The sequence below is a fragment of the Dermacentor variabilis genome, chromosome 4 (genome assembly GCF_050947875.1).
Source record: "Dermacentor variabilis isolate Ectoservices chromosome 4, ASM5094787v1, whole genome shotgun sequence".
NCBI classification, from domain to species: Eukaryota; Metazoa; Arthropoda; class Arachnida; order Ixodida; family Ixodidae; genus Dermacentor; species Dermacentor variabilis.
Window position 1 is genome coordinate 128,485,153 of NC_134571.1, and position 27,803 is coordinate 128,512,955.

At 45.8% G+C, this 27,803-nt stretch overlaps 1 protein-coding gene and 1 pseudogene across 2 annotated transcripts in view; both read left to right on the top strand.

Annotated features, from left to right (window-relative positions):
* The window catches only part of LOC142579761 (condensin-2 complex subunit H2-like), a 99,669-nt gene that overhangs the window by 32,124 nt on the left and 39,742 nt on the right, over positions 1 to 27,803 (top strand). For both annotated transcript variants that reach the window (XM_075690311.1, XM_075690312.1), the window contains exons 7-12: positions 5,528 to 5,700; positions 8,485 to 8,663; positions 12,294 to 12,469; positions 13,283 to 13,499; positions 18,029 to 18,144; positions 21,705 to 21,759. In XM_075690311.1, coding sequence (XP_075546426.1) covers positions 5,528 to 5,700; positions 8,485 to 8,663; positions 12,294 to 12,469; positions 13,283 to 13,499; positions 18,029 to 18,144; positions 21,705 to 21,759 — 916 coding nt within the window. The remainder of the gene's footprint in view (positions 1 to 5,527; positions 5,701 to 8,484; positions 8,664 to 12,293; positions 12,470 to 13,282; positions 13,500 to 18,028; positions 18,145 to 21,704; positions 21,760 to 27,803) is intronic.
* LOC142577656 (uncharacterized) lies at positions 2,211 to 3,232 on the top strand (annotated as a pseudogene).

The following is a 27,803-nucleotide window of genomic DNA, read 5'->3' on the forward strand; positions in this document are numbered from 1 at the left end:
CCGGATCAGCTTGGCGGCGACGCATCGCTTCTCACTTAGCAGTACGGTGCTCTTTCTGGGCGCTCTTCCAGTCGCTTCTTCAGGCGTGCGGACTTTCTTCGGTCTTCCCATGGCAGCAGCACGTACGCAGGGGGTAGAGGAGGCGAGAGGCATGTCGCCGCGCCGGCTGTTCTGAGCTTTTTCTCGCCTGTGACATCATGACTCCGCCCTACGTGCGTGGGATGCGAGGAGGCTTTGTGACTCGGTGCTCTCGCAGGTGGTTGCTAGGCAACGTGAGCTGATGCACAGCTGGGCTGAGTTTTACGCTAAAGCTCCACAGCGGAACTAAAGCGTACACAGCTTTGCTGTTAAAAGGCAGATTTTAGTCTTTAAGTATCACTCCATTTTATATATGTATATATATAAAATGCACACTATAGATAGGGAAGAAAAACTGCATCGACATGGTGCACAACGGAGTAGTGCATGACGTCCGCAGTAGCATTGCGCAGTGTAAAAGCTTGGGAATAAATACCTCGGTTGCACTTTATTATTTGTGAGCCTCCTATGTAGCTTACAAAAGCGCACGGACGGCAGCCCGTTGAGGTTTGTGTCACCAATCCAGTGCATCCATATCTTCGCTCCACACATGCTTGCTGGACGGCAGCATAAAAACCTTTTTTCCTTCACTGAAGCGATTGCGGAAATTCATGGCGACAAGTAGCAACAGTGCCAAGTACGTGCGCTGTTCTTAACAAAGCACTCGCGACGGAAGGTCCTGTCACCATATAAACAACATGCTATGTACACTACGGTGCATATTCATTCATTTGCAACAGAAATGGTGCCGGAGAGACTTTCGAAAGCGGGCGCTGTCTTGTGATGGTGGTAGTCAATAGGAAAGGGGAGACGGACAGCGAAAGGTATGGGTAAGTGAGAAAGGCAGAGAACTCGCACGGCGGCGGGAAAGTTCAAAGGATGGAACTGCTTTTAATCATTGAGGGGCTTTAATAGTCATGCAATTGAAGTGTGCCTACACCTTGTGGCGCAAAACACTAGTTTATCAAAATTACGCATACAATGTGCCACCAATGGAAACATTCGAAAAAGTACAGACAATGTCATTAGAATAGAGAAATGTGAAGTTGCAGGCTGTTTACTTGCATCCATGAATTATTATGACTATGAAACTTTGCAGGCTTTCTGAAGCTTGCTCGTGGTGATGTGTGCTGATATGATGAGATTGTATTACGGTATCTAACACTTTTATGTCGTCAAAACTCTCTTATGTGTAGCCATAAAAAGTAATGTCAATATATATACGTAGTATTAACCTCATCAGATTTGATCAGTAACTTAATTTTTTAGCTGCCTTTTCACTAAATATGTTTTAGCTAGGTCTTTAGTACCAGAAAAGAACTACAGGTGACATGTGTGCTGTGTTAGTGAAGGTTAAAGTGTTGTCTTTGTGAATGATTTCAATGTAATGTTGATAGGCGATGTGAGCTGGCACAGTAGAAAACTTGGCGCAACAAGCCTTGAATGGCAAACATAATTTTTTTCCACCAAGAAGTTGGCCCCACAAAATGTATATGGCGCTGTTGTGCCTCTGCAAGCCCAAAGTATAAGCAAACATTGTGAGAGGTAGTGAGCAAAATGATAGTGGACACTAAAGGCCCCCGATGGGTGGAGACTAAGCAGGATTAGCAAGGGGGACAAAGCTGACATAAATAAACAGCTACTGTCCCATAACAATGACTCAGTGGTTTACAGGGTGGTGATGCAGATTATAAAGGACAGACTGTAGGCATGTGTGGAGGGTGAAGCGGTGCTGGTGGAACTGCAAAATGGGTTCCGGAAACAAAGGAGCCTAGAGGACAGTCTGTTCTCACTTATGCAGTGTATCGAAATAGAAAAGGCACAAGGTGCTTATAAAATGGGAAAGAGCGGCATCTGAGCCTCTAGAGACACAGCGTGGGCTTAGGCAAGGGTGCCTTCTGTCAACTTTGTTGTTCATTTTGTACCTACAAAGATTAGAGACCAAATTAGAGAGGAGCGGGCTTGGCTTCAGCCTTTCTTTTTTCAAGCAAAGGAGAATGGATTGAGCAGTCATTACCAGGACTGATGTACATGGATGATATAGTATTAATGGCTGAGAACAAGGAAGATTTGCAGGGATTGATGGACATCTGCGGTAAAGAAGGAGATCGATTAGGTTTGAAGTTTAGTAACCAAAATCGGCAGTCATGATTTTTCATGGTAATCAGAGTGGCGAGTATAGGATACAGCAGGTTATGCTGTAGTCAGTGGATAAGTATAAATATTTGTGTGTGGATAAACAATGGGGCTGACTACCTAATGGAACATGAGAAATATGTAACGACTAAAGCTAGCAGGAATACAGCTGTGATTAAAAATAAGGCACTGTGGAATTACAATAGATACAAAGTGGTGAGAGGGATTTGGAAAGGGGTGATAGTTCCTAGTCTGACTTTCGGCAATGTGGTCCTGTGCATAAGATCAGAGGTTCAAGCAAGGTTGGAAATTAAGCAACGTGGGGTAGGTAGGCTTGCTTTGGGCGCAGACGGAAGCACACCAAATCAAGGGGTACAGGGTGGCATGGGATGACTATCATTTGAAGGCAGAGAAGCTAGCAGCAAGACAGAATTTCAGGAGCAATTGCGAGAAATGGGGAAAAAGCGGTGCGCTAGGAAATCTTTCAGTTATTTGTGCATGAGGGACGTTCACACAAAATGGAGGAATCGAACAAAAAAATTGTCAAGCAAATGTTTTGATAGTAGCAGGGGGGCAAACCAAGAATCATCGGTTAAGAAAAGGGTTAAAGAAACAGAGAGGGGTCTGTGGAAAATGGGGATGCAGACGAAACCAGCGCTGGGAAAATACCATCTACGATAATTCTAGAGGAAGCTCTTTGTTGTTTGAAGCCAGGACTAAGATGTACTGAGTCAAATACCAAAGTATATACTTGTTATGTGATGCGTGTAGAAAGGAGGAGGAAACTATTGAGCACCTGGTACTTTCCTGTAAAGGGCTTCTTCCTACAGTTCAAAGCAACAGGGCTGCTTTTTTCAAAGCATTAGGGTTTATGGACAGTGGAGGCAAAATAGACTTTAAGCAGGTAGAAATGACCAAACAGAGGTTATCTGATTGGTGGGTAAAATCAAGGCAAGAGGGAAATTTCGCCCTCCACTACGTCCAAAATATATCAGTAGTCAAGGGCTTTGTGGCATGAGCCGCTGGCTGATTTAGAGGATTCAGTCTTATCCATCCATCCAACCATGCTGCCATTGCAGGACCAAGGAGGTTAAAAAAAAAGCTTTGCAGTTTTTAACCTCCCTGTGCAGGCCATATGGGCCTCTATGGGAGCTAGAGGCACGCCACCAATGTTGTTTCTCGGCGTGATTGGCGCGCCATTTAAGGAAAAGGCGCAGTTTCGCCCGAAATGCAAAACATTGATTGCGATAGCAATTAGCAGGCAGCCAAACGAAGTAAGGCTACTACATTTATCGGCCGTATGAATTTGTAAACATTCGCTTGCTAACTAATTAATAAGCATCGTGCCAGCGCGCACAGCACACATGAACACATCACGCATGATGACTGCGGACACTCGCTGTCAAAATGCTGGCGTGAGGAAACGTGGCAGCAGCAGCGAGCAAAATGACATTCGTGCTGTCTATTGCTTCAATGCAAAGAGAGCGCCGAGGACACAGCGCGTGCAAAGCTACGAGCTGCCGACGTGCCTAGACTCTGCCCCCAACGCAGATCGCTCTCAAGATACGGCCGGGCGACCGCGTGCAGCAGTCACATGCGCAGTTGCAGCCGGAGAGAACGCCCGTCCCTCCCCCCGGCGCCCCGCAAGGCTGGGTGCCTCGCGCGTGAGAGAGAAGACGGCGCTCTTCCTCTTCACATTCGTCCCTTTCGCGCGGGCGAGATAACCGGGATCGTCGGCTTCCCTCGCATGCTTCGGCTATTATACCCGGCTAGGGTTGACCACGCCGCCGACTAGAAATGACCACCATGCCGGTGCCGGTCGAAACCGACACGGCGCACACTTCTAATGGCAGCTTCGCTACCATGCGCGCATATATCTTGGTATCTTTCTCGTGCCAGCGCCGTTGACGAAACGAAGACGAGCGTACGTCTTTCTTGCGTCTTGTGGATGGTGATTAGTTATGTATGTAGCACTCGTCCACTACAGGGTAAAAAGGCCTGAGCGCACTGTTGTGCTAACCGTGCGGCCGATACAGGCGCACTCTGGAGCAGTATCGCAGTTTCGTTCGGTAGCAGTTTTGTCTGCCGGTAGCTGATGGTGCACTACCCTGACGGTTCCGCTGTGCCTAACCTTTCGCCGAACAGGGTCACCAGTCTCAAACATCCTGTGCACAGCATGAGGGGGCTGAAGTTTGGGCACTTCAACTTCGAAAGCATGTTTCGGCTCATGTTGAGCGCAATTAATCATATTGTTGCGTAATAATATATACAAATGAGGGCGCTGCGGCTTTCGCGTTGTCGGTTTGGATGGTGGATCGCGCGCGGTTTGGTCGAACGACGGTTGGTACGCCGATTTTGTCGGTGCCGTTTGCACGAAAGCCCATCGCACTGAGACGCACGCTCGTCGACCTAGTGTGATAAAATGGCGTCAGCGAAATACTGTGCTGAATAGTCGGCCAATATTCGGCGTCGACGTTTTGTCGGTCTCGTATCGGGCCAGTGTTACCGAGTACGGGAAGCCGGTCCCGCGCTGCCACCACTATCAAGAGGGGGCCCGATGGCCAAGAAGACACCGTCAGCTGTGTAGTGCTTGAAAGGCGGCTACTACGTGGTTCATGGTGCAGTCCGGACGAAGCTCTGGTCACTTTCTGTTTTGAACGTGGAGTTGCACTCGTGCTTTTGGTACCGCGCTGACGTAAAGTTACCGGTGCAGCTTCAGCGCGGTATGGGGCACAGGCGTTCGTGTGTGCTTCTTTTTTTTTTTTCGGGGGGAGTTTCTGTGATCGGGCTGCGCGTGCGACCGTGCCAAAACGTTTCATGACCAATCCGCCAGGGCAGGGCGCATGCGCCGTCGCGTTGAAAAAAAAAAAAAAACTGATTTCTTTCACCAGTTTTTCATGGCAAGAGAGAAAGCAATGGAAATCTGTACGTGTTCTCGTATGGAAAAAGGAAAATTTATTACATCCAGGGCAGTGAGGACCGAGCATCAGCCATCGTCACTGTTGCATGTTGCTGTTGAGTATGGTTACAGAAATGTTTGACAGTGACGCTAGCTTGTCGGTACGCACTTTTGGTTTATTACTTGAATCTGATGTCTGTGTCGTTTTGAAGAACTTTCTCCAGGAAGTGTGTGCATTAGGATCGAATAACACTAGTTGGACAGCCTTATTCATGCAAGTTGGCCCTGATGTGTATTTACTCAGGGATATTGACAGCACGCGAAAAAAATTGTGTTTGTTGCGCTTTGTGAATTGGGCTCTGAGCTCACAGCACGTGTTATTGATTTTTTTTTTTTTTTCATTGTGGAGAGCAGCAGTTTATGATGCACGAAGACATGGAGCTTGCGGACAGCTTGGATGACCTGCCGACCCCAAGGCAAGCAGCGCGGAACCAGGCCGCGGCGCAGCGGAATCAGTTCAGGAGGCAACGCCGGAGACCTCTGGCCATGGTTGTCTTTGACACGGAAAAGGAGACCAAGCTCTTTGAGTGAGTGGATAATTTGGAGCCATGTTCAATTGCAAATGTTACTGAACCTGAATTTAGTGAAGTTGTATGCATAGCTAGAAAGCTTCGTCACATTGAAAATTGAGCTAAATTGTGCCTTTTAGGCTTAATCATGATAAATAATTTTCTCTTGTTACATAGTAGCCCAGTTTTATGCACTGCACAGTAAGACATGGATTTGCAATGTGAGCGTCATTGTCCACGAATCAATTGCAGTCAATGGAGAGTTTTAGTTTAGGGGACGCAAGGCGTTGGGGCTTCTAGTGCTTGGGTGTGTTTGCGTACGCAAGCAGAGACACCTTATATGTTAACAACCCCAAATGCAAGCCGCACTGAGGCCGCATGCGCTCGCAGCGCCAGTGTCTGATCGTTGCTGCATTATCTTTTCTTTTTTTAATATGAAATCAAGCGTATGAAGTAATGTGCATTAAACTATTTTTATTAAGAGCAGTTAATATATACAAAAACGATGTCTGTCGACATTAGGCAAAATATAAGATTATCTATGCGCCTACGTTACGACTGAGGCCGAGCCGAACCCATCCAAACATACGTTTGGTAAACTGTAGTTAGGCATCTCGTGCAGCATAATCCGTTGTGGTTTATGTTTTATTTATTTGGAGCCCCCTGCATGCCATGTTCTCCTTCTCTGTGGCGGGATGGGCAGCTTGTCTCGGCTTGTCTCGCTTCTCGTAAGTTCTCGTGTACTGCGAGAGTCACGTGGGTAACGTGACGCCTCTTAGGGGCAGCTATGTTTTCGGCCGCCCCAACAACCCAAGGACGCAAGTAGATGTAGTGGTCTGCGCATGTACAGTGTACCGTTGCCCCTAGTTCTTGTGTACGCAAGCCGCTTGCGTCCCCTAAACTGAAACTCTCTAATGTTGAATTTTTCAAACTCCCTAGGGACTGGGAAAGCATCTGAAAAATCAGGACCGTCCGAAAAAAATGAATGCATGCCTTTAACTGCCCTCAAGGGCTCAAATCGCCACAGTCACGATAGTGAATGCCAAATGGCAGCAGTCGTTGCTTCATCTAATGCCATTTCGGATCTGTGGTCGTGACAAAACGTTTGAAAAACAGACAGCAAGTGGTTTCAACATCTAAAGTTTCAGATGTCCTTATACATTAGCATTAGGTGCCGCGAAGGCACATAAATTATCAGGCATGTCTGAAAAATCAGCCGTCTGGAAAATTGGTCCTTGACTGTAGTTGTATTTCTAAGTATTTCTCTTGTGCCCTTCAAAGTATGCAAATCGTCTTTCTCACTCAATTTGTTGTAGCCTACTTCCACTGCCCTGCTCATTTACAACACTGTAGTGAAAGTGGCCAATAGTAATTTGTTATTGATTTATGTGATCATGTGGCTCGTATGGTAGTAGGAATTTCAGATGGAAGAACGAAGTTGTCCACTAATGCTGATTTTCAGTGCTATGCTAGGCCAGTGATTAGGACATTCTCAGCATAGAACAAGTAGGCTGGTTCGCTTACCATATTCAAGAAGGGTTTGCAGGATCTCGAGGGCTACACCACTTGTTTTCTACCCAATGCGATGGCTGTGGCATTATGCTGGTGTCACTGGTGTGATTACTGCCTCCATGTTAGATGGTGCCAATATGCAAAAATACCTATGCAGGCCTTTTTTTTGTATTCATAAGTCAGCAAACTCATTCATGAGCTAACTCACTCAGGCTCAATCAGACTTACCCAGGAGTCAGGCTAAGCCCAGATGATTACAATTTTGGTGAATCTGGGTCTGAGTGTAAGAAATTTATTTTACGAATGAGTCTGGGTGAGTTCTGTTTATTTTGCCGACCTATGTGTGGAGTCACCAGCTGAATATTTTGACGTGATCAACAATTCAGACAGCTTCGTGGCACTGACATTAATCCCACATAGGTTAGAGGGCAACCAAAATTTCGGACTGATTACAGTAAGCTGTTCGGTGATTTGCAAACATACCTACAAACCAAATGCTTATTCTGCTGACGAGACAAGCAGAAAGAGCAATGTTCTTGTTCTGATACATCGGTGGTGCCTCTTCGAAACTAAAAAACAGGAAGCCTAGTCGATCCAGAGGCCACCGACAGCATCCAAACCTCAGGAAAAGCCAAGTCAAGCAGCTAAGTTGCAAAGGCTGCATTTGCTGTTTCTTGTTCATGTTATATGCATCAAGCATTTGTTCTTTTATGAGTTAAATAGTGACATGGTTTTGTGTGCCTTCATTTTCTCCTGTTACAAATTTTTATAGCTCATCAAACGGCACCAACTCCACGCTCGATGTTGGCACTGATGTGGGCCGCAATAAATCGAGGAAAGTTCTGTGCAGTGACTGTTGGAAAAAAGCATGTGATCACTTAGATGTCAGAGTGCAGTCAGCCTCTGCTCAAGTTTTCATTGCCAACCAATGAAAATTTGGTGCATGCTTTGGTTATAACTTAGGTCTATCTTTAGTGACCGCATGACAGTGGTCAAAATACTGGCAACAGATCACATGCAAGTGTATGTGAGTGCAGCAGTGTGTTACAATCTTTTTAGCCACTCATGGAATAAATATATTCTGAAACGTCCGGTATTCTGACTTTTGAACTGTCTCGACCGAGCTTGAATCATCAGTCGGCGACAGTACTTAGATTTAGGTTAAAGCCACCTTGGCTGGCACTCAAAGTTAATTTGGAGCCATCCACTGTGGCATTGCTTATAGCCCACCATGAAGCTTCTGGATGCGAAGTCCAATCAACAATGACCACGTATTCTCTGCGTGTGCAGCCTCAAGAACGACGTGGTGGGTTACCGAGTTGACTATCGGCTGTACACCGGTGTGCATGAAATGGCCGAGTCCCAGGATCAGCAGCAGCAAGAGTGCTGTCGGGATCCTGACCGCTCCGCTTCGCCTGCTATGTCATCGATGGGCACGCCTTTGGACATGGCCGATGATTGCGGACCAGGTATGCTTTGCATGATTCTAGCCATTGGCCCTTTTAAACTAGATTGCCAGCTTTTCCTTGTTTTTTTCTCTCTCTCTTTTCTTTTTACTGCCATTTAAAAATTGTAGTTGCTCGATTCTAATGCGCCCCTGAGTCTAACAGGCATCTGATTTTTACAACACGGAAAGTACTGTGCCACCGACTTTTGTGATCAGGAGAGAGGAAGAAAATTTGGAAGGAAGAAAAGAAAATGAAATATGGAGGATTTGTCGGCACAGAATGTGGCTTTATTCATACCTACTGTCGGACAGCTCTCTGTTGCTTTTTTGGCCCATCACGTGTTTTCCTTCGTGCAGTCTGTTCTGCTTATTTCCCATTTTTCGAGTCATTCCACAAGCATAGCTAACGGAACAATATTCTGCACCTCAACTAATCACTTGGCCAATTCATTCAGCTGGTATGCCCCTGTGCAAGCCTCTGGAATGCGAAATACATGTGATACAACTTGGTTTAGCTGGCTTAGCTTGTGGATAGCTTCTCATTACGATGAACTTTCATAATGAAAGCAGCGCATTTTCATTAGCAGCCTCCACATAAACATGTTCTTTCGTCATTTTGTGATGACAATGGTGAAGCCATTGGCTCTGATAGTAGGCTGTTGCCGGTGCAGCAAAAATGGTTTTGCTTTCAAGTCTGATTTTTAGCTGCAGGCAATTTCAATGCCATCAGCATTCTTTGCCTACTTTAGCTGTTTTAAGCTTATCTATAGTGTGTGAATATTTGAATGTTCAAATACATAGTTTTAAATATTACGCTATTCGATATTCGCTTCGAGAGAAGCTGTAATACAGTGCAGTCCACTTATAACGATACCACATATAACGATATATCGGTTATAACGATGGGTCGACATGAAAGTGTCATTTTATGCATTAGGTCTATGGGAAAAAAAAACATTTATAACGATAGGTTATTCACCGCATATTGGATATAACGATCAAAATTTTGCTGTCTGGACGGCGTTTTCCGTGCCAGATAATCATAACATTTGTGTTGCTTAGTTCCCTGAAACGAACGACGTCGAGACGAGGCGATGTTCACCTCCGCAAGTTCGTATCTGCCACCATTACCGCGCAGCGCGTCCCGCCCCGCCCGCACACCGGAGAGTACCTGAGTTGGCGAAGCGCGCCACAAGATGGCACTAGCTGCTTCGTGCGCATCGGCGCAGTCGCTCCGAAAGAGAGAGAAAGAAAAAAAAAAAGCGACAAGCAAAACGGCGCGGTAGCGCCCGTCCCTCACTCAGTCTCTCTCCCTTTCAGCGAGTGCGATAGCAGGCTGAAGCCACCGAAGCAACGTGCAGCGAACAGTGCAACCCAGTTCAAAGATGGCGCCAACAAAGTGCAAAGCTGTGTTGCTTGACACGAAGATGGATATTTTGCAAGACTCTCGGCGCGGCTTCAAAGTAAGCGCCCTCGTGAGGAACTATGAGCTCGCCCAGTCGACGATATCAACCATCTTGAAAACAATTGCTTCAAGAAGGGGGGCTTTTTGCGTCGGGACGAACTTCCCCAACCCACTGAACCCACACGGTGGAAGCCACCGAAATAACCGAGCTCTGGGAGCTCGTTCCTACTGCTGACACAGGTGGTGTGTCGATGGAGGAGTTTTTGACTGCAGACAACGCTGCCTTGTTCTGCAATGAGGTCACCGATCGCTGAAGATGTGCTGTCTCGACAGACGGCAAAGTTTGGCGACGGTGGCGACGGCAGCACCGGCAGTGACAACGAGATTGACAGTGGCTCCTTGACCCCGACCTCGATGTCCACGCAAAGTGCACTGTTGTCGATCGACTCGTTAATTGATTTTATGCATGCTAAAGGATTGCCGCCAGTGTTCGCGCAGCAGCTGGAATCCATGCACACCGCAATTGTGAAGCTGAAGCTGCCGCTAAAGCAAGTGCAGATTTCGGACTATTTCGGCGCGCTTAACGTTAAGCTTGGCACGATCATTGGCGCTAGAAATAAAGTTTGTTTTTCACAGCCTACTTTCTACATCATCTATTCTTTAGAGCAAGTGGTGAATTTGAGTTCGGAGCTGCAAAGCTACGTTCAGCGTTATTTTTTTAATAACTGCAGTCCAGATATAGCGATCATCGGTTATAACGATCATATCCTTTGTTTTTCTCGATATCGTTATAAGTGGACTGCACTGTATACAGGGAAACCTCGTTAAACCATAGTTGGCCGGAACTCGGAAAAAGTATGCACTAAACGGTAGTACTGTCTAACCGAAATAGCATGAGATCGACCACTTACCTGTCAAAAACGGAACTCGGAGAGAGTGCGAGGAAAGGGAAAAAAAACATTCAGTATTTATTCATTTCGCGCAACAAAAGTGTTATTTTCGTTTGATGCCGCAGCGGCTTAGCAGCGACGACAGCAGCCTCAAACTTATTGAAGCTGCAAGGCAGCTTTTCAGCCAGCCCCCTCTTCTCGGCAAACACTCGCATGGCAGATCCCTCGTTGGCGTTAAGTATTCTCCGTGCACGCACACGGCAGTGCTGCAGAAGTCGCAGGGTGCCTTTTTCATTGTGGGGTGCTGTTCTCGTCGCGACGATTGCATTCATGAGGCTGACGTAACGCGCAGCTTCTGCCACTGTTGGGCCTGAATCGCCCATGCTGTCGCTTTCCGTGTTGTCCTCATCACTATCGCTAGCCGACACTTTGGCAACAACAGAGGCAACGATGGCGAAAAGTCGAACCTCGTAGCCAACATCTCTTTGCGGTCGCAGCAGCGCTGCTGAGTAACTTCCTTGCATTCCAAATGCCACACACCGCAGTCAACAGCAGATCCCTGTCGCGTGCCAGCACCAACTTCTTCGTGTCACGTTCGATAGCACGAACAATGTCCAAATTTTTTCTATACTGAGCATCCGGCGTCTTTTCTATCAGAGCTTCGGCATGACATGAGTCCTTCCTCGCTTGCACGACGCCACAATGCACTCTAGCACATTGCCGAAATGATGTTGATATTGATGCGGCTTCACGCGCAAATGCACAGGGCGTGTGGAGGCCATTGTTCTGATCTCCGAGGCTTGTTGTTCTGCCAGGTCGCCCGATGGAGACGGTGCACCTCCATGTTTGCGCGATGAAAAGGGGAAACACCACTTGTTAACCGATACGTGCGCAGAAAGCTGGTATGGTTTATGCGGATATAAAACACATTATGTTCAATGGCCGCCGAGTCGGAGATTTGACTTTACTACTTTTGTGACGAAACTACAGTTTAAGGTGCGTACGGTTTAACTGAAGTTTTACTGTATTACTGTGCTTGGACCCTACACGGAACCTAAGCTTGTTCCGGCACATTGTTGTCTCGTGCACTGATCGAGGAAAGACAAGTCTTCAAAGCAAGCCCAGTGGCCTTCTTGTTTTCGCCCGCTGTACCGCACAATTTTTCGAGCGCTATATTTAAAGGGGCTTTTTCGAACTCTGTCTTGCTCAAACGAATTTCCGGTCCTCATGGAGTTCAAATTTGCGAGATTATTCTGTATTTGTCAAAGCGTTGCAGGGATATTGGGACATTATTTGGGGGACATCTCAAGGATGAAGCATCTTCATTGATTTGTTGCTGCTGTTGTACCTTGCCCAGCTTCTCCGCTGCCGATGTCAGAGGATGCTGAAATGGTGCCCTTCTGTGGGGACATCGGGGCCTTCGAGGAGTGCCCAGCCAAGCCAGATGTGGAGGAGACATCCACGGTGCCTGTGCCTCCGGTCCGGCAGTCAAGCCTCGCCAAGCGCATCAAGGAGGAACGCGTCAAGCACGAGGTAGTGGTGGCTCAGGCCTTTAAACACATCTGCATGAAGCAAAGGGGTTACCATTGTTTTGCAGTGTGAACATCGAGTATTGAGTATGTACAATATTTCTCAAAAGCATGGGGGCCACGTAGCTTGTGACAGTGAGGCAAGCTGCAGGTTATTGAAGGGAGTTTCTTTAGGATGCCATAAGTTTCAGCACCTTCAGGAATGAAAAGAGCTCTCGTACTTGCCATCCGGATTTGTTTTGTCGGGAGAGCCATGGGAACTGCACCATGCTGTTGAACAACAACATGTCGTGAAGGCACATGCCCCGTGTTCCCCCCTCCCCCCTTGCTCTCCTCTCCCGGCTACGCCCCTGTCTGCTAGCAAAAATTGCCAAATGCATAGCAACTTGAAACAGCCCATCTTGGGCGTGCATCTGTGCTTTTTGCAACGGCTTGACTTGGCTAGAGTGCAACCTGTCAGCCAACTTGCCAATTCTGTGTGATCGCATCAATCAAACAGTTGCATTTTAACAGTGCAACATGTGTTTGTAGTGTTTTTCACATGCCATGTGTTGGCACATCAAACTGCCAACAGACCATTAAAATCATGTTTGCAATTCTCTTGAAAGCACATGATTCCACTTTTCTTAAATTATATTTGTGTGTGGTGCCTGTAATGAATCTTGCATATGATGAGGCAATTTTCACGTCAGTTGCAACTTTCTAAACGACTACATTTACAATTTGCATCATGCTAGAGTTGATTTAAATATAGCTGTTATGCTAAAATTCTAACACAAATTTTATTTCTTCATTTTTCTTGCCATGGAAACATCAGCAACAGCAGCAGCAACATCCAGCACAGCCATTTATAGTTATCAAGAGGCTACACGACCCAATGGAGGAAGTGCTGGGGAAGGATAAGCCGCTGGTGATTCGCCGGAGGACGCGGAAGCGGGCCTTCGACGAGTGTGCCTCCTTGGATGACGAGACTGTTTCGACTGTCATCGTTCCCGTCGCCGCCATCTGGGTCAAGCAGAGCCACTATCCACATTGTAAGCAGGAGTTTTCTAAGCTGTCGACCATCAATCGCATGGTAGAAAGTCTGGTTTCATGGGGACGTACAAGAATAGTCAATTTGGTCAATTTTCTATTTTTAATTATTTCTTTTCATGGTCCTCAGGCATTTCTTCAAGTGATGAAATAGTCAAACAAAATGTGCAGTTTAGGCTCTGAAAATTGCGCTATTCTAGAGTGCGGTAGTCAACATTTTTTTTAGAGAATTGGGCTGCGAGAGGTGCCTGCACACTGCCAGTCACGTGACCTCTTGCAGTGTCGCAACTTTGACACCACCTTGGAGTATCGGATAGCTGTAGTGCCGCACATCTACAAGCAAAAATAAAAGAAAGGACTCAGACTAGCAAAGAAACAAAAGCAAGACAAATGGGACCATTGTTTACTGTAGTCATCAGTGCACAAGGAATGTTCCTATGGGATGTGACGAATTAGAATTGCTGGTGCGCCTATATCACGCACATAAGGGCAGCGGTGAGCCGCACATTTTGTTCCCTGCCAGTGATGTGTTTGGCTATTGCAGCTGATGGTCATCTGGTTGGCATATAATTTCTTTGATGTCCCATTTTTGAATCCTAACCACCGTGCAAGAATTATTAGGACGTGATCCCAAAATACAGTCGAATCTCGATTATTCAAACTCAAAGGGGCCTGAAAATTTGTTCGAATTAAAAGAAGTTTGAATTAAAAGAAGGACTTGTGCTTGACGTATTCGTGGCCCATAGCACGATGCACTAACGGTGCGAGTCGTGAAATATTGCGGCGCGCAAGCGCACTGCGAGTGAGGACCACGAAACTGCGCACACTGGCCAACGCTCGTTTCCCGATAGTGGCAGAAAACGAAACTTCAAGGAGCAAGCAGGTGCAGGGCCGGCGAGGCTGGCGGCGCTAGGGCGGAGGCGCGCACGCACAGACCATCGAAGGTTAGGGAGTTACGAGGGAGGGCAGGAGGGAAGCAGTTGCTTTCCTGCCAGCTTGGTGGATTGCGCTAATTACCTCTGCCACCTATGGCAGCCACCGAAGCACCAGAGTTGCCGAGGCCGGACTGGGATTGCTGCTGCTTCCCTCTGCATACTCGTGTGCTTTTCTTTTCATCCCGTGTTCTGAACGTGAGTCATGTCTTATCAAGATGGTGAAGTTGTTTCCACTGATCGTAATCATGTTGGTGCGCTCCCTTCCGTTGCGGCGTCACCGCGTTCAAAAGACAAGGAGAATGAGGTACTGGGTGTTGCCTTCACACTTTTGTATTCAGGGTCTCTCTTGTCGTACAGAATTGGATATGGTGCACTGTCTCCAACAACCTTTTCATCGAGAAGTCTTGGTTTAGACCCGTCATTATAGAGAAACAAGCACGAACGAGACCAAACCAAGCCAACCAAAACAAGTGTGAGCGAGAGCTGATGCGAGCAGACGATATTGTGAAATAAGCGGCCCGGCTGAACCAGGCGCGAGTACAGATAGAGCGGTCGGATGGGTCTGCACGACACCAGTTCCCCGCACTTACGTCACTGTAGAGGGCACTCTGATTGGTCGACTCCACTCGCGGCCCGCTTATTGCTGTGGCAAGCCGCAAAACATTGGCACGGTACCGATCCCTCCTGCGGTGCGCATTTTGCTGCTAGTGCGGCTGGGACATTGCGGCATGGCGCAGAAACAGTGACCTTGCCATTTGCGAAAGGGTGAAGTTTCAGCTGTTTTTTTTATTATTATTATTATTCTTTGCGTGCGGTGTTGGGGGGGTCTCTCCTAAGCTTTTCCTCTATGGCGGGGTAAGAGCAATGCTGGTCTGCCACATGATGATTTGGCGCGCTGCTGAGAACATTGTCGGATCGCGGTGTGTTCAAATTAACGTCGCAAATGCTTGCGCATTCCAATCACCGAGCATTTTCGCCCATTGGAATGCACATAACTTTGACGAGACCACAGTGTCAGTTCAAACAAACCGGAAGCTCAAATTAAGTGTGTTCGAATTAACGAGATTCGTCTGTAACATGGGAATCTGCTTACCTTTTGTTGCACTTGACGCTGCCGAAAAATGCAACAATGCCAAGTCTGAACTGGGGCACAGGTGCTATTTGTCACAGATTTCGAAGATTTATTTGTCAGAACCGATGCCAAGTGCAGGATTTCTGCTAAATAGACTTGATTTCATTATTGTTTGGCTTTAATATTGCAATTGGATGCATCTGCCCTAATTTGTATAATCAAATAGGTAATTAGTGGAACTTATTTAATTAGATAACATCTTACTGCAGTTGGTTGTGCAAGTAATGTCCACCTCTTCAGGTAACTCGGCTTACAGAACCGAATTGCATTATCTTCCATAGAAAATTTTTGATGTTTCTGTTTTTGCTAACAATATTACTGGGAGTGTGCAAATACTGAATTCTAAATCAAATATCGAATCAAATCAAGTAAAAAAGGCCCGATACTGTTCCCTTTGTCTGCGTTGCTTGATCATTTCAATCTGATCTGTCGGCCTGGATGAACCTTGTAGTCAATGACCGGTTTTCCGGATGCGCAATTTTTCGGACATGCCTGATAACTTGGACGGCTTCACGGTACCACCACATACCCTGTAGAGTTGATGTATAAGAATGTCTGAAATTTCTAGCATGAGAACCCTTCGCCATCCGATTTTCTGGACTTTTTGCCGGGATCACAGGTTCGGAACGGCATTAATCAAAACCACTGCCACTTTGATTGTCTCGCCGCCTCGAACTGGTGCTCTCGCACGCAAATCCGCTGGCGGCCGTAGCTACCACCGCAGCAGCAGTAGACCTAGCTCCTTCGACATTCGGCCTAGCTCCGTCAGGACTTAACAAACAAGTCAGGCAGTGCCGACTCCTCCGTCTCTTCCACAGCCAGACTCCGCTCGCGCTGGAAGACCGCACTGCTCAGCTCAAACTTGACAGCACAACTCTGGGCCGTCCAGCGAGCCGAGGAAGCCGCATTGAGACAAGGTATCGGAACCGCGTGCCCGTCGAGTGCCCAGACTCACTAAAAAAAGAAGCCGGACTCGAATCTCATTGATTTGAAAAATAAAGTTTACGTTCTTCTTCAACACTGAGGCATTGTGCACGGGCTGAGAGTATGTCAGGATAGTTGAGGTTGGCTTACCAGCTGTTGAGAGACTCTCACTTGTGACGAAGTTCGGGCCTCATACCAGGCATGAGCTTGCTATCAGTTGATAGAGATAGGTCATATCCGAAAATATTTGCTCCTGTATGCATCTACTTTTTGTTTTTTGTTTTAGAATGCTTGACTCGATTTGCAATGGGATTTACCATTATTTTTTAAAGACATTTTACTAACCCCTCTGTTTTGTTTCGTTTTTGAATAAAATAAGCACTACTTCTTACTATTCAAACTGGATTAAATCGCTTTCTTTTTTAACATGCTTACTAGAGAGTGACAGCATTTAGTGACATGATGTCAGCCCGTCTTCGCATAAAACAAAGTTCTATGTCACACAAGGAATTTTGCAAAGGCACTCCGAGTAAACCTGGGAAACTCGGGGAATTTGGAAATGTCAACTTGGTAGACACCCTGTTGCCAGAATGCTTAGCCGTGAAGTCACCCTCTGCCTTATACACAAATTCTTCCTTTAGGCGTGGCTGCATGACAGTGCGAATTTCGTCTTACACAGTTGAAACTCGAAATAATGAAACTGCTGGGGAGAGTGAAAAATTTCACTTTTGCTGGAATGTCGTTGGGGCGAGAATGAGACAAAAAGGACATGAAAATGGCTTGTAAAATAAATCTTTATTGCCAAAGTAGGGAAGCTTACTTTGCCGAGCCTTGCCTGGACACTGCAAAACGAGGTCCATTGCCACACCATCGTTGTGCTCGCCAATAAACAAATGAATTGTGTCAAACGTCTAACATATCCTGCGGGTTTATCATCTTCTGTTGTTTTTGCCCTTGTTGGTCCTTAGCGTCGTCAGTTTCGCACACATTACTTACGATAGCCTTCTTGGTCATCTCATCGTGCACAACATCTTCACTGGTGCATACAAACTCGTCGACGCCGAGGGCATCTGAAACTTTGTTTTCCATGGCACAAAGTTCACCCCATGTCAGTGATGCGGCACTGCACTGGCAACACTGTCATCGAGTATGCCTTTGGTGCTGCTAGATCAGGGCATGATGCCTGCTGAGTGGCAATGAAGCCAACACGCTTAAAACAATTTGCAATCACAGCCGAACATGTCGCAACCCATGCGGCAGCCACTATCTCAAGTGCCACGAACAAGTCAGTGGGATGCTTGACCTGGAGGTTCAGCAGCAGACGCCGTGCCTGACTCGTGATAACATCAGAACTCTTGCCCAGAAGTGGCCTGTTTAATCAGTTCAGTACTGGGGCAGATTATACACATCCTAACCCCTTCCTTGTGCTTATGGTATTTCAATTAAACCTGCTGCCAAGCGAGCGGTTGAGAAGGGATGTAAAGGTTCAGCCTGTTTTTGTGAACTGTGTCCTGCAGAAGGTTGCCATCTCTTGCTGCAGTGTTGACCAAGGAGCTGCAGCTGCGGAAGCAGGGGGAAGTCCTACCGGGAGGGGAGCGGTACCTTCGGCAAACTCTGGAAGCCCTGAAGAAGATGGACAAAGGGAAGGACCAGAGCGTAAGCGCATCTTGCCATCACACACTCTCATTTCACTTCACAGAGAAGGAGCCCCTAAACCAATTTTGATAATTCAAAGAAAAATCGCGTGCTGCTTGCCACGCCCTTTTTCGTTCTCTTCTTCACACGTCGTGATGCCAACAGGGTCGGGCTCGTGACGTCAGCATGATAAAAGCTGTCGATTGGTCCGTATACGAAGGACATCAGTTCTAATTCGTGTGCTAGCATGCCTTTGTGGTGCAGATGTACGCCCGCTCTTCCTCATGTGTCGCTTGCCTGCCATGCACAACAAAATTATGCCACCTCATGTATCAAGTTTTGCGACAGCAGCGTTTAGCTGAAAAGAACAAACTTCTAATTAGTGGAAATTGTAAAAGGTATCTTGTGAGTCCTTCACTCTAATAGACATCTTTGTGTGGTTTATTTTAGCCAGTAATCCTTAATCTTTGTTTCATAAATTGCGTTTAAGCGGTTCCACATTAGAGGAAATCTAAGAGGGGTTCTAATCAAAAACCATTTTATGGGTATGGTGTACAGTCCTTTTGGCTAAGAATAATTTTAGTATCTTATGAGTACATTTATGCTGTACCATCCTCTTACATGATTTTAGAGGAAAATGCAGGTCTATGTAGAAAGCTTTGATATAGGGAAGCCATAAGGCTTCGGGGTATGCAACAAACTGTACTGGGTACAGTGGAGGTGTATGTGAAGGCTTGGGTAGATATTGGAGTGGCAGTTGGACTTCCGAAAGGTGCGAGAATTCCTTTCTGCTGTTTTGCTGTCTTTGGTGTAAGAGTTGCTTGAATTGGCATAGGTCTCAGAAGGTCGTTCTTTTTTTCATATATTTTATGTACTTATTTTCAATGAAGCTTTAACTTTATTCGCTCCCTTACATATAACAGGGCAAATGCATGAAATTTAGGAATGTATGTGGAAACATTGCAGTAGCTTTACTCTAACGTTGTGAATGTTGCAGCACTTCAAATCCTAAGCTGGATTTTGTGGGCAGGTTTCCTAAACGTTGAGCTTCCATGCAAACCTTCCATGCCCTATCAGCTTTTTTGCACCAGTTCAATGCTGCCAGTCACTCTCGATGCACCATTTGCACTGATGTGTGTGTGCTCTCGTCACATTCAGTTTCGTATAATGAACCTTCTGTAGCCATTGATCTGTGCCTGGCGTATTTTGTCCGAACAGTGTTGAGACTCACACGCTGCTTGGCTAGTTAAAGCTACAGTAGCGAGATGCAAGTAGAGCTTGTTCAGTAATGTTACTGTGAAGTAGACCAACTTAGTAGGCATGTGTATCACCAACCAAGGAAAAAGAAGGAAACAGTTAAATATTTTATGAGGAAAAAACAATGAGTGATGAAATTAAACAAAATTTGGAAACAAGAAGTAGGCAGCAACTAATTAAAGAACATCGTACACTTGTTGTAAATCATAGATAAGAAATTGTTAGGTAAAATAGTAACAGAATCCAAGCACTTCATTGAAATTAAAAGCCTTTGGAAAAGTACAGGCAAGTGGCTTGCTTACCAAACATTTCAAAGAGCAGTGACAAGCAACAAGGATGTGTAATTTGGCAGCAACTATTAGCTGAGGTTTACTGCATTAAAGAGCTGTGTGTGCACGAAGCATCTTTTTAATTGTGGCAGAAGCCAATAGTAATAGATGACAGAAGCCGATAGGAATGGAAGAATGCGTCCCTTAGAATCATGTAGGCACAGAAAGCCAGTAGGATGAATTGAAGCTTCTGGAACGGATTTGGGCAGTTTGGCGGACAGGGAGAACATGGCCTTTATTGCCTAGGCCTGTGTTACTCCGACTGTCTGCGAACCAGTCTTTGGGAGGTTTCACAGGGGCCCAGTGGAAGAGCTCTAAAGCAACATTATGAACACATACTACTCATCGGAAAAGTGACTCAGTGGACAAGGCATCTGCTATGACCTACCTACATGAAGCTGCTTGCTTCAGATCAATTCAGTTCAAACTGCAAATAGGATAAACAAGTTTATCGTTAATGTTCCACATTTTCAGCACGAAGCATTAAATTATGCCCGACCTCTTCTAAGGTCGTTTTGTTTGCAGGCTGCCAGTGGCATGTAATACTCACAGAATGTTGCCTCAATCCTACCAGAGGTCTCTGCTTACCTAGGCTAAATGTCTTCTGCTCAGAACATCTTGGAGAGCCAGGAGGATCAAGCAAACATCTGCACTCTGTGCATCTGTGCCGATTCATCTGTGCCGATTCCTTGTGCTTGCTGCCTTGGGGAGCGTCACAGACAGTGCTGTGATGCAATGTCTGTAGAGGAAACACACAGCCATTGCATTGTGTGGAACACCACAGAAGCTGGCAATGCCAGCAACAGCTTGGCGCATGGAACCGCAGCTTCCCAGAGTGTAGACTTGACTCATAGCACGAACAAAGAAGAGAGAGCTACAATGACGTAAGACTCTAGCACTGGCTCGCTTCTCGGGGAAAAAAAAAAAGGCAGCTTGGCATAGTCTAGGCATCATTCAACTGAGTGACCACTGAGGGAAGGTTTCACTGGAAAGGACAGCTGCTGCATTGTGTTGCCCAACGATTATGTTTACTGGATCTTAGCATGTAATATTTTTCTCCAGAAAAAATAATAATATTGATATGCTTGTTAGAAATGAGTAGATAATCGAGGCCACGCATACCGCACCCTGCAGTCATTGGTGACAAGCCTGTCTCACGTAGAGCATTTCCTGCATGTATTTCTGCACATATGGTGAAAAATGCACACTGTACATTCATGTTGGTAGCTTCCAGCATCTGTTGTACATAGGCATGCTGTGCCGCTGGGGTTAATGCTGCTAGCCCATTGCCGCCTCTGTATGGCATTTTTGTGGACAAAAACAATATGCCATGTCTTTGATATGTGTTGTTTGTGTTTGACATAAACAAGCAATTATTTGGGTTAAGAGTAGTCATTGATTACAACCCTAACTATCGCTAGGGTTGTAATGGTAGCTCAGTTGGGGCAGACCAGCCTCTGGGCCTTAGCACGACGAAGAGCTCCATGTTCTCTCGTTAACTTTTCGGAATGACGCATTCGCGATGCCCAAGCGACTTGCAGGCAAGTGACAGACTTGCTCACACATTTCGACAGCCAAACGTTTCCATGTTGTTTGGGCCTGGCACTGGAGGTACAGCCCTGAAATCTGGAATTGATGGCCAAGACGCAGTTATGCATGCAAAATTTAGGGAGACATGGCCTTCCGTATTTGCAGCACTGTCTCGCGGTAAGCAGCATCATAATTGCTCAGATATGGGAATTTGCTTCAGGAGCCAGATTTGGTGGCCAGTTCTTACATAGTTGCCCTTAATAGTTGTTACAGACTTAACTGTTAGTACTAGCAGTATGCAGGAAGTCAGTACACTGGACTGCTCTTACTGACACTTGCAAGTTTTCTGCATATTGCAGTGTCTTGAAACGACTGTGCTCTGAAGCAAGCCAAAGTAGAATAAAACTTTTTTGTCTTCTTTGTTGGGCATAAAGTGCCTCATTTATATTTTCTGCATGGTCGCAGAAGGATGGATTTGAAGACACAGCCGAGGACGTGGATGACATCGACGACATGCCATGTAAGTGTAACTGTGTGCAATGTATGACTTGATGGCTACCCCTTGAGAAAGTTCTGCATGTAGCCCATGTCTGGCATGATTAAATGAAGGGTGCATAATGTACGAGTAGTGTGAAGCCCTTACCATTTCCTTATAAATACTAGGGCGAACGCACAAAATTTGCAGATTCTTATGAAAACGTTTCGGTAACATTACTTTAAATTGTTATGGGCTTTTCACTCTCTACTGCTTTGCAGGCTAGCTAACCTTTTGTATGCCCCCTTCCCCTCTCACTTTTTGTTACCGATGCAGTGTTTCCAATCACTCTCACCATTTGCAATGAGTTGTGCACGTGTGCCTCCTGTAGTCATTCAGTTATGTACAAACAGGCTGACATGGCTTACTTGCACTCTGGAGCACAGTCATAACCGACGGCGTTTTAGGGAATTGAGCATTTAGATGTGGCAAGCCCTCTGTTCAGTGCATCCAGTACAGCAAGACTACAGGTAACGACTGATTTTTTGGACATGCCCGATAATTCAGTCGTCTTTGCGGCACCACCACACGTACCCCATAGAGTCACTGTATAAGAACGTCGGAAATTTCAGACGCAAGAACCCTTCGCCGTCTGATTTTCCTGACTTTTTGCCGTGGTCACAGGTTCGTAACGGCATTGAACAAAGCCACCACCGCTGCCATTTCGATTATCTCGCAGCCTTGAATAAGTGCTCTCACACGTAGATCCGCTGTCAGCCGAAGCCCCCACTTGCGACAACGATATGCCTAGCTGCTTCGATGTTCGCTAGCAAGCTTCTTGCTGTTTGGTGCCATGTTTTTCATTTGAAGAATTCGCCACTGTCAGCAATGGCGCTGACTCCACCTTTGTAATCCTCGCCGGTGGCTTCGAAGCTCGTGAAACACGGCACATTGCATAATGCAGGTTTCCAAAAGTCAGCTTCGCCTCGATACAGCAATGTTACGCGGTGAAGCATATGCAGTGTATTGCAGTGAAGCATGCCAAGCGTCGGAAAGGGGCAATTGTCACGGGACACAGTATGTATTCCTTAATTACACATGTGCACACCCGCTGTCTTCATTCATAGTACGAACACCGGTACGCCTAAGTGTGCTGGCAGACCTTCAGAGCTACTTTGGACATGCCTGTAGTGATTTGAGCCATTGAGGGCAATAAAAGACATGCGTTCATTTTTTAGGGCTGCCTGATTTTTCGAACGCTTTCGCGGCCCCTAGGGAGTCCAAAAAAATTGGGCGATGACTGCACTCAGGGCTATACCAAAGGGGCAAACATTGAGTCAAGCTAGCATGGTAGATTAATGTTTCAAAATGAAATTCAGAGATCATCAAAGTTTATTGAGAACTGAGCACTCCTAAACGGGGACATGGGCTTTAAAATGTATTTTTCGTTAATTTTGGTTCAGTCTAAATGAAGATTCAGACTTGTGATGAGTTTTTCAGTGATATCAAATCTATAAGTTGCACTGGTTCAAAAAGTATTAACATTTGAAAACAAATTTAATGCATATTTCTTACAGGGTTTTTTGGCAATTTCATCTTGCCAAACACAAAACGTAAGTGCATGGCCCCAATGCCAAAGACTTAGCCTAGGGGTGCTGCTATTTTTATTGATTTGAAAGTATTTTCTGGGTAAGATAACAGACCAACTTGTATTGTATGTATTAATGTGATAGCGTTAAGGGCCCCGTGGTGCAGAAAACCCGGTGTCGGCTTCGGTGGCATTGTCCGTTAGAGAAAAATAATCCCAAACCATGCAGGCCCTCCGCGTGGCGCATAGGAATTACTGAAATAATTCAATTTCTTAAAGTAAAATGTGTTGGAATATTTGTAGAGTATGACTTACGCACAATCTACAGACATGATAGTGTCGGATAGTAATTTGAATATGTGAGAAAACAGTTCTGTTATGTGGAAACTCAAACACAAACCCCTTTTCCAGCTGCCATTTGAAGTCTGTCTTAGTGGCTGTGGATGCCAGGTGTGGATACCAAGGGGACCTAGTGAGTGGGTTGTTGTCTGTAACTTAACGGACACGTACTTATGCGTACATGAGTAATTATGAATATCCTAATTATGAATGAGGTAATTATGCAAAGTGAATGGTGATTGTGATAGTTGATCGTAAACAAAGTCAATTAATGGATTTGAAATGAAAGCTTGGTGCACATCGGTCTGGGTGGAAATCGAACCTGGGCCTCCAGGTTGCGAGACAAGCATGCTTCCCCAATGCCACGGCAGCTCCATGGTTCTGGCTAACTAAAGGTGTGCCTAGTGCGTGCATCATCAGATTTTATTATTTTTTCCATATTTTCGGCTTTTTAGGACCTGCATCCCTTTAACTCTTTCCATACCGCTCCCATTGAGAATATTTAGCCTGCTAATGATTGTTTGAAGCGCTACTTTTGAGATCTTCGGCACCGCTCTTGGACATACTGCGCTATCAAACGTGAAGGAGGAGAACTATATTTTTGTTTTCTAAGCAGTTTGCTTTTTTCCCACCAAGCGGCGATTTTTGAACATGCTTTCAACTTTCACGATCATCAAAGCAGAATGTAAAGATGGCCGCCTGCTAATATTGGTTTGAAATGCTGCTTTCGAGACCACACCGCTCATGGACACACTGTGCCATTGGACGTAAAGGAGGAGAGCTATATTTTTGTTTTCTAAGCAGTTCGATTTTTTTCGCGCCAGGCGAGAACACGCTCCAAAGTTTCACGATCATCAAAGTAGAAGGCAAAAATGTCCACCTCCGGGAGCGGCACATGCACTTTGAAAGATCGCAGGTGTCATGATTCCGCTGCATCTGCGGCTGATTTTATCAATGGATCAAACGGCAGCAAGTCTCGTGATGCTGCCTTTTTGGCGGACTTTTGACTCTGATAGTGATGACGACGCAAACCAGCCCGGAACATCAGCAGCCGAAGCTTGGCACGCCGAACTGTAGTGCTTGCTTTGTTAGTAGTGTGGTTTGCTGGGCCAGTTGGTGCATGGTAAACGTAAAAGGGGTTTCAGCAAGTACAAACGTATACGTACGGACGTGTCCTGTCCGTTTCTTCTTGCTAGTGCTTGCAGTTAAATTTTTGTCGTACAATACCTGTTCAATGAAAAATTTTTATTCTTTTCAGAGGTGATGCCTATTAGACAGGAATACATTTTGGATGTCTCACAATTTTTGGTACATATTTTTCTTGGTAGTTTCTTAGTAGTTTCTTTTCTTTATAAACTTTGTTCAATATTATCCCACATTCTTGATTATGGCAGTTTATATCTCTTTTATGGCATAAATCTCGTTAATAAAACTTTTATGCCTGAAAAGCACATTAATTCTGCTTTTTGTGTATGTATTACATAAAATATTGATTGCAGTAGTTCCTTCAGAAAAAAAGAAATCTGGCGTAACCTACAAAAAACACCTATTTTCCCCGTGGTAGGGAATGAGTTTTAAAGGTCAACTGCAACATGTAAAAAGTCCAGTTTCAGATAAGTTAGACATACGGTAACCTCAGTGGATAATTTTAAGCTTAAAATGTGATTAGATAATTTTAAGCTTGAAATGTGAATGCGTATGTCACAAAATGCTCGCAAAAATCATTCTTTTTCATGTTGAAACTGAATAAAAAAGATACCATTACCACTCGCCGGAAGTGACGTATGACAAACTGGAGAGAACCAGCGCACGAGTCATCTGCTTCCTTCCTTGTACCACTCCCGTGTATCAGTGAACAGGTCCTGCACATCTGCTAGTTGCTTTGCGAGCTGTGCCCAGGTCGTTGCGCGCCCACGACGTTGTTTTAGTTCGAAGGATTGTTTTCGGAGTCGAGCCGATTTTCTGCATCTGGTTGTCTACGTTTAGCAAGCAGAGCCTAAGTGCGTTCCGTCTCCGTTTGGAGATGAGTGTGGCCAAGCTGAAGATGCGGATACAGAAAACGCAAGCGGGATCCACGTGCTGCACGGTTACTCTACATTGGCTAAAATTGGATGCTCTACAGTCTAGCATGGCTGGTGTGGAAATAGAACACGTCCTATCTCACGCCGGAGCTGCTGGAGCACAGCGCATTATGCGCTAGCTTGGCTGACTAAAGCGAGCGTGTTGAGTTTGCATCTTTGACAGACAAAGCGCTTGTTCGCTGGATGCTTTCGCTATGGCAACATCTGATCGCCTCGCTGCTGCGCGCCACATTTCACGTGCTAGAGGGCAAAATTTTAGTGAACTTAGTGTCACTGGCATGACGTATCTGCCTCACCGGCCACCGCCTAGCACGCTGGAAACGGCGGACAATATCCGTGCCTTTAACCTTTCCTACCTTAGACCACGGTGCCTTTGACCGAGTTGACCGAGCAGGCAACTACTGCCACCTGTAGTAAAGGATGAAAAGTAGCTGAGGCGGGCTACAGAGATCTACCCTCTAGCCTGGCCGTGGGCTTGGTGCACACTGCACGTAAAGTCACAGCGGGACAGGCTGGGCTTGGGCTCTGGTAAAGTTTCGCCTGTTTTGCTCTGGTGGCACCACATCCCGGCATCGCTTGCCGCCGCTTCTACACCATGGCCACTGCATCGCGTTCTGCTTTGTGACAAATGCAGCACGCTGTTCCTGCTGACATTGTTTCCGGCGCTGTGTCAGAAAGGCATTCGTTCATCTACTTCGACGCATCCAATGTGGAGACGCGTGAAATGTCCCGAAGATGATGCGTCACCGAAAATGATTGTTCGAAAATAGCGCCCTTGGATACAACTTGTACCTGTGTTTTTCGTTTGCCGTTGCAGCTTACAGTGCTTTTAGTGATGCCAAGAAAGCGTGTGGCAAGCAGATCTTGCATGTGTAAGTGGCTGCTTGCGGATGTAGCCTGTGCAGCTTCGTCAAGTGCACTTTACATGCTTTGTGTGCGGTGGCTGGTTTGTGTCGCACTTGCCTGCATTGCCACGGTGCATGCTTGTGCCTTGAAAGCTGGGACAGGAAAGATGTGTCCTGCCTTCTTCTATGCAGCTGCACAGTCATTGCTCGTGTTCGAGCACGTGTTTGAACACCCGAAAGTCACGCAATGTATCTGCATTCATGCAACAGCTCAAATCACATGCGCAGCGAGAAAGCATGTCGAGAGAGAGACGCCCATCAACTTTCATATGTTGAGCGAGCACTGTGCCTCGGGGCCTAGGCCGAACTGAGACATCAGCAGTCATGTACGGTTCTGGGACTTTTGGCATATCCACATCACTACTGCTTACCGCCAGGTGCATGCGTCGTCAGCTTAGGCATTATCTAAAGGCTGCTAACAAGAAAATTGGACAATTACCAACCCTGTGGCTTTTCCAAGATTACATTGATAGTAAAGCTATGCATTTATAGCCAATTTAGCCCTAGTGAAAAGGGAGAATTGGATCTTAGACCAAGAAATTTAAAAATAAAAATAATTAGTCTTCGAGTTATGGGGCTCAATATTTCTGCATGTATATTTAGTTTTATGTGCTAAGCTTAAGTTGAAACTCTGCTTGGTGTTCTAGGTTAGGAAGAGCAGTAAGGTCGGTCTCATTGCATTTCTTGACTCACGCAGAGGCCATTGATGCCTTGTTAAGGGAAATCAGAAGAACTAACATTTTGCAAACCTCATATTTGAAATAAGCGCATGAATTAACTGCATGTACAAATTTTGAGAACCGCAACTTAACCCTTTGAGGGTCAATTTCTTTTTGCCAAATTTTACTCCGTAGGGTTGAATTTTTTTATTGCACACTTAAAATCTTTCAACTTGCCTATTTTGGAAGAAAATTACTGCACTTTTTTAGGGTAACCGTAGAGGGACAAAAATAAAATATTTTCTGTAGGTAAAGATGTATTATTTATTCATGCGTACAGATGGCCTTGCACAAATACTTATGTTAAAGGGACGCCAAAGGGAAATATTAAGTCAAGCTGAAGTGATAAATGAGTGTTCGAGAAACACTAAGGCGTCAATAATATTGAAAACAGAGCCTTCAAAATCGAGAAATTGAGGTAAATGCAGGACATGATTAGAGACTACCCTGGGACATT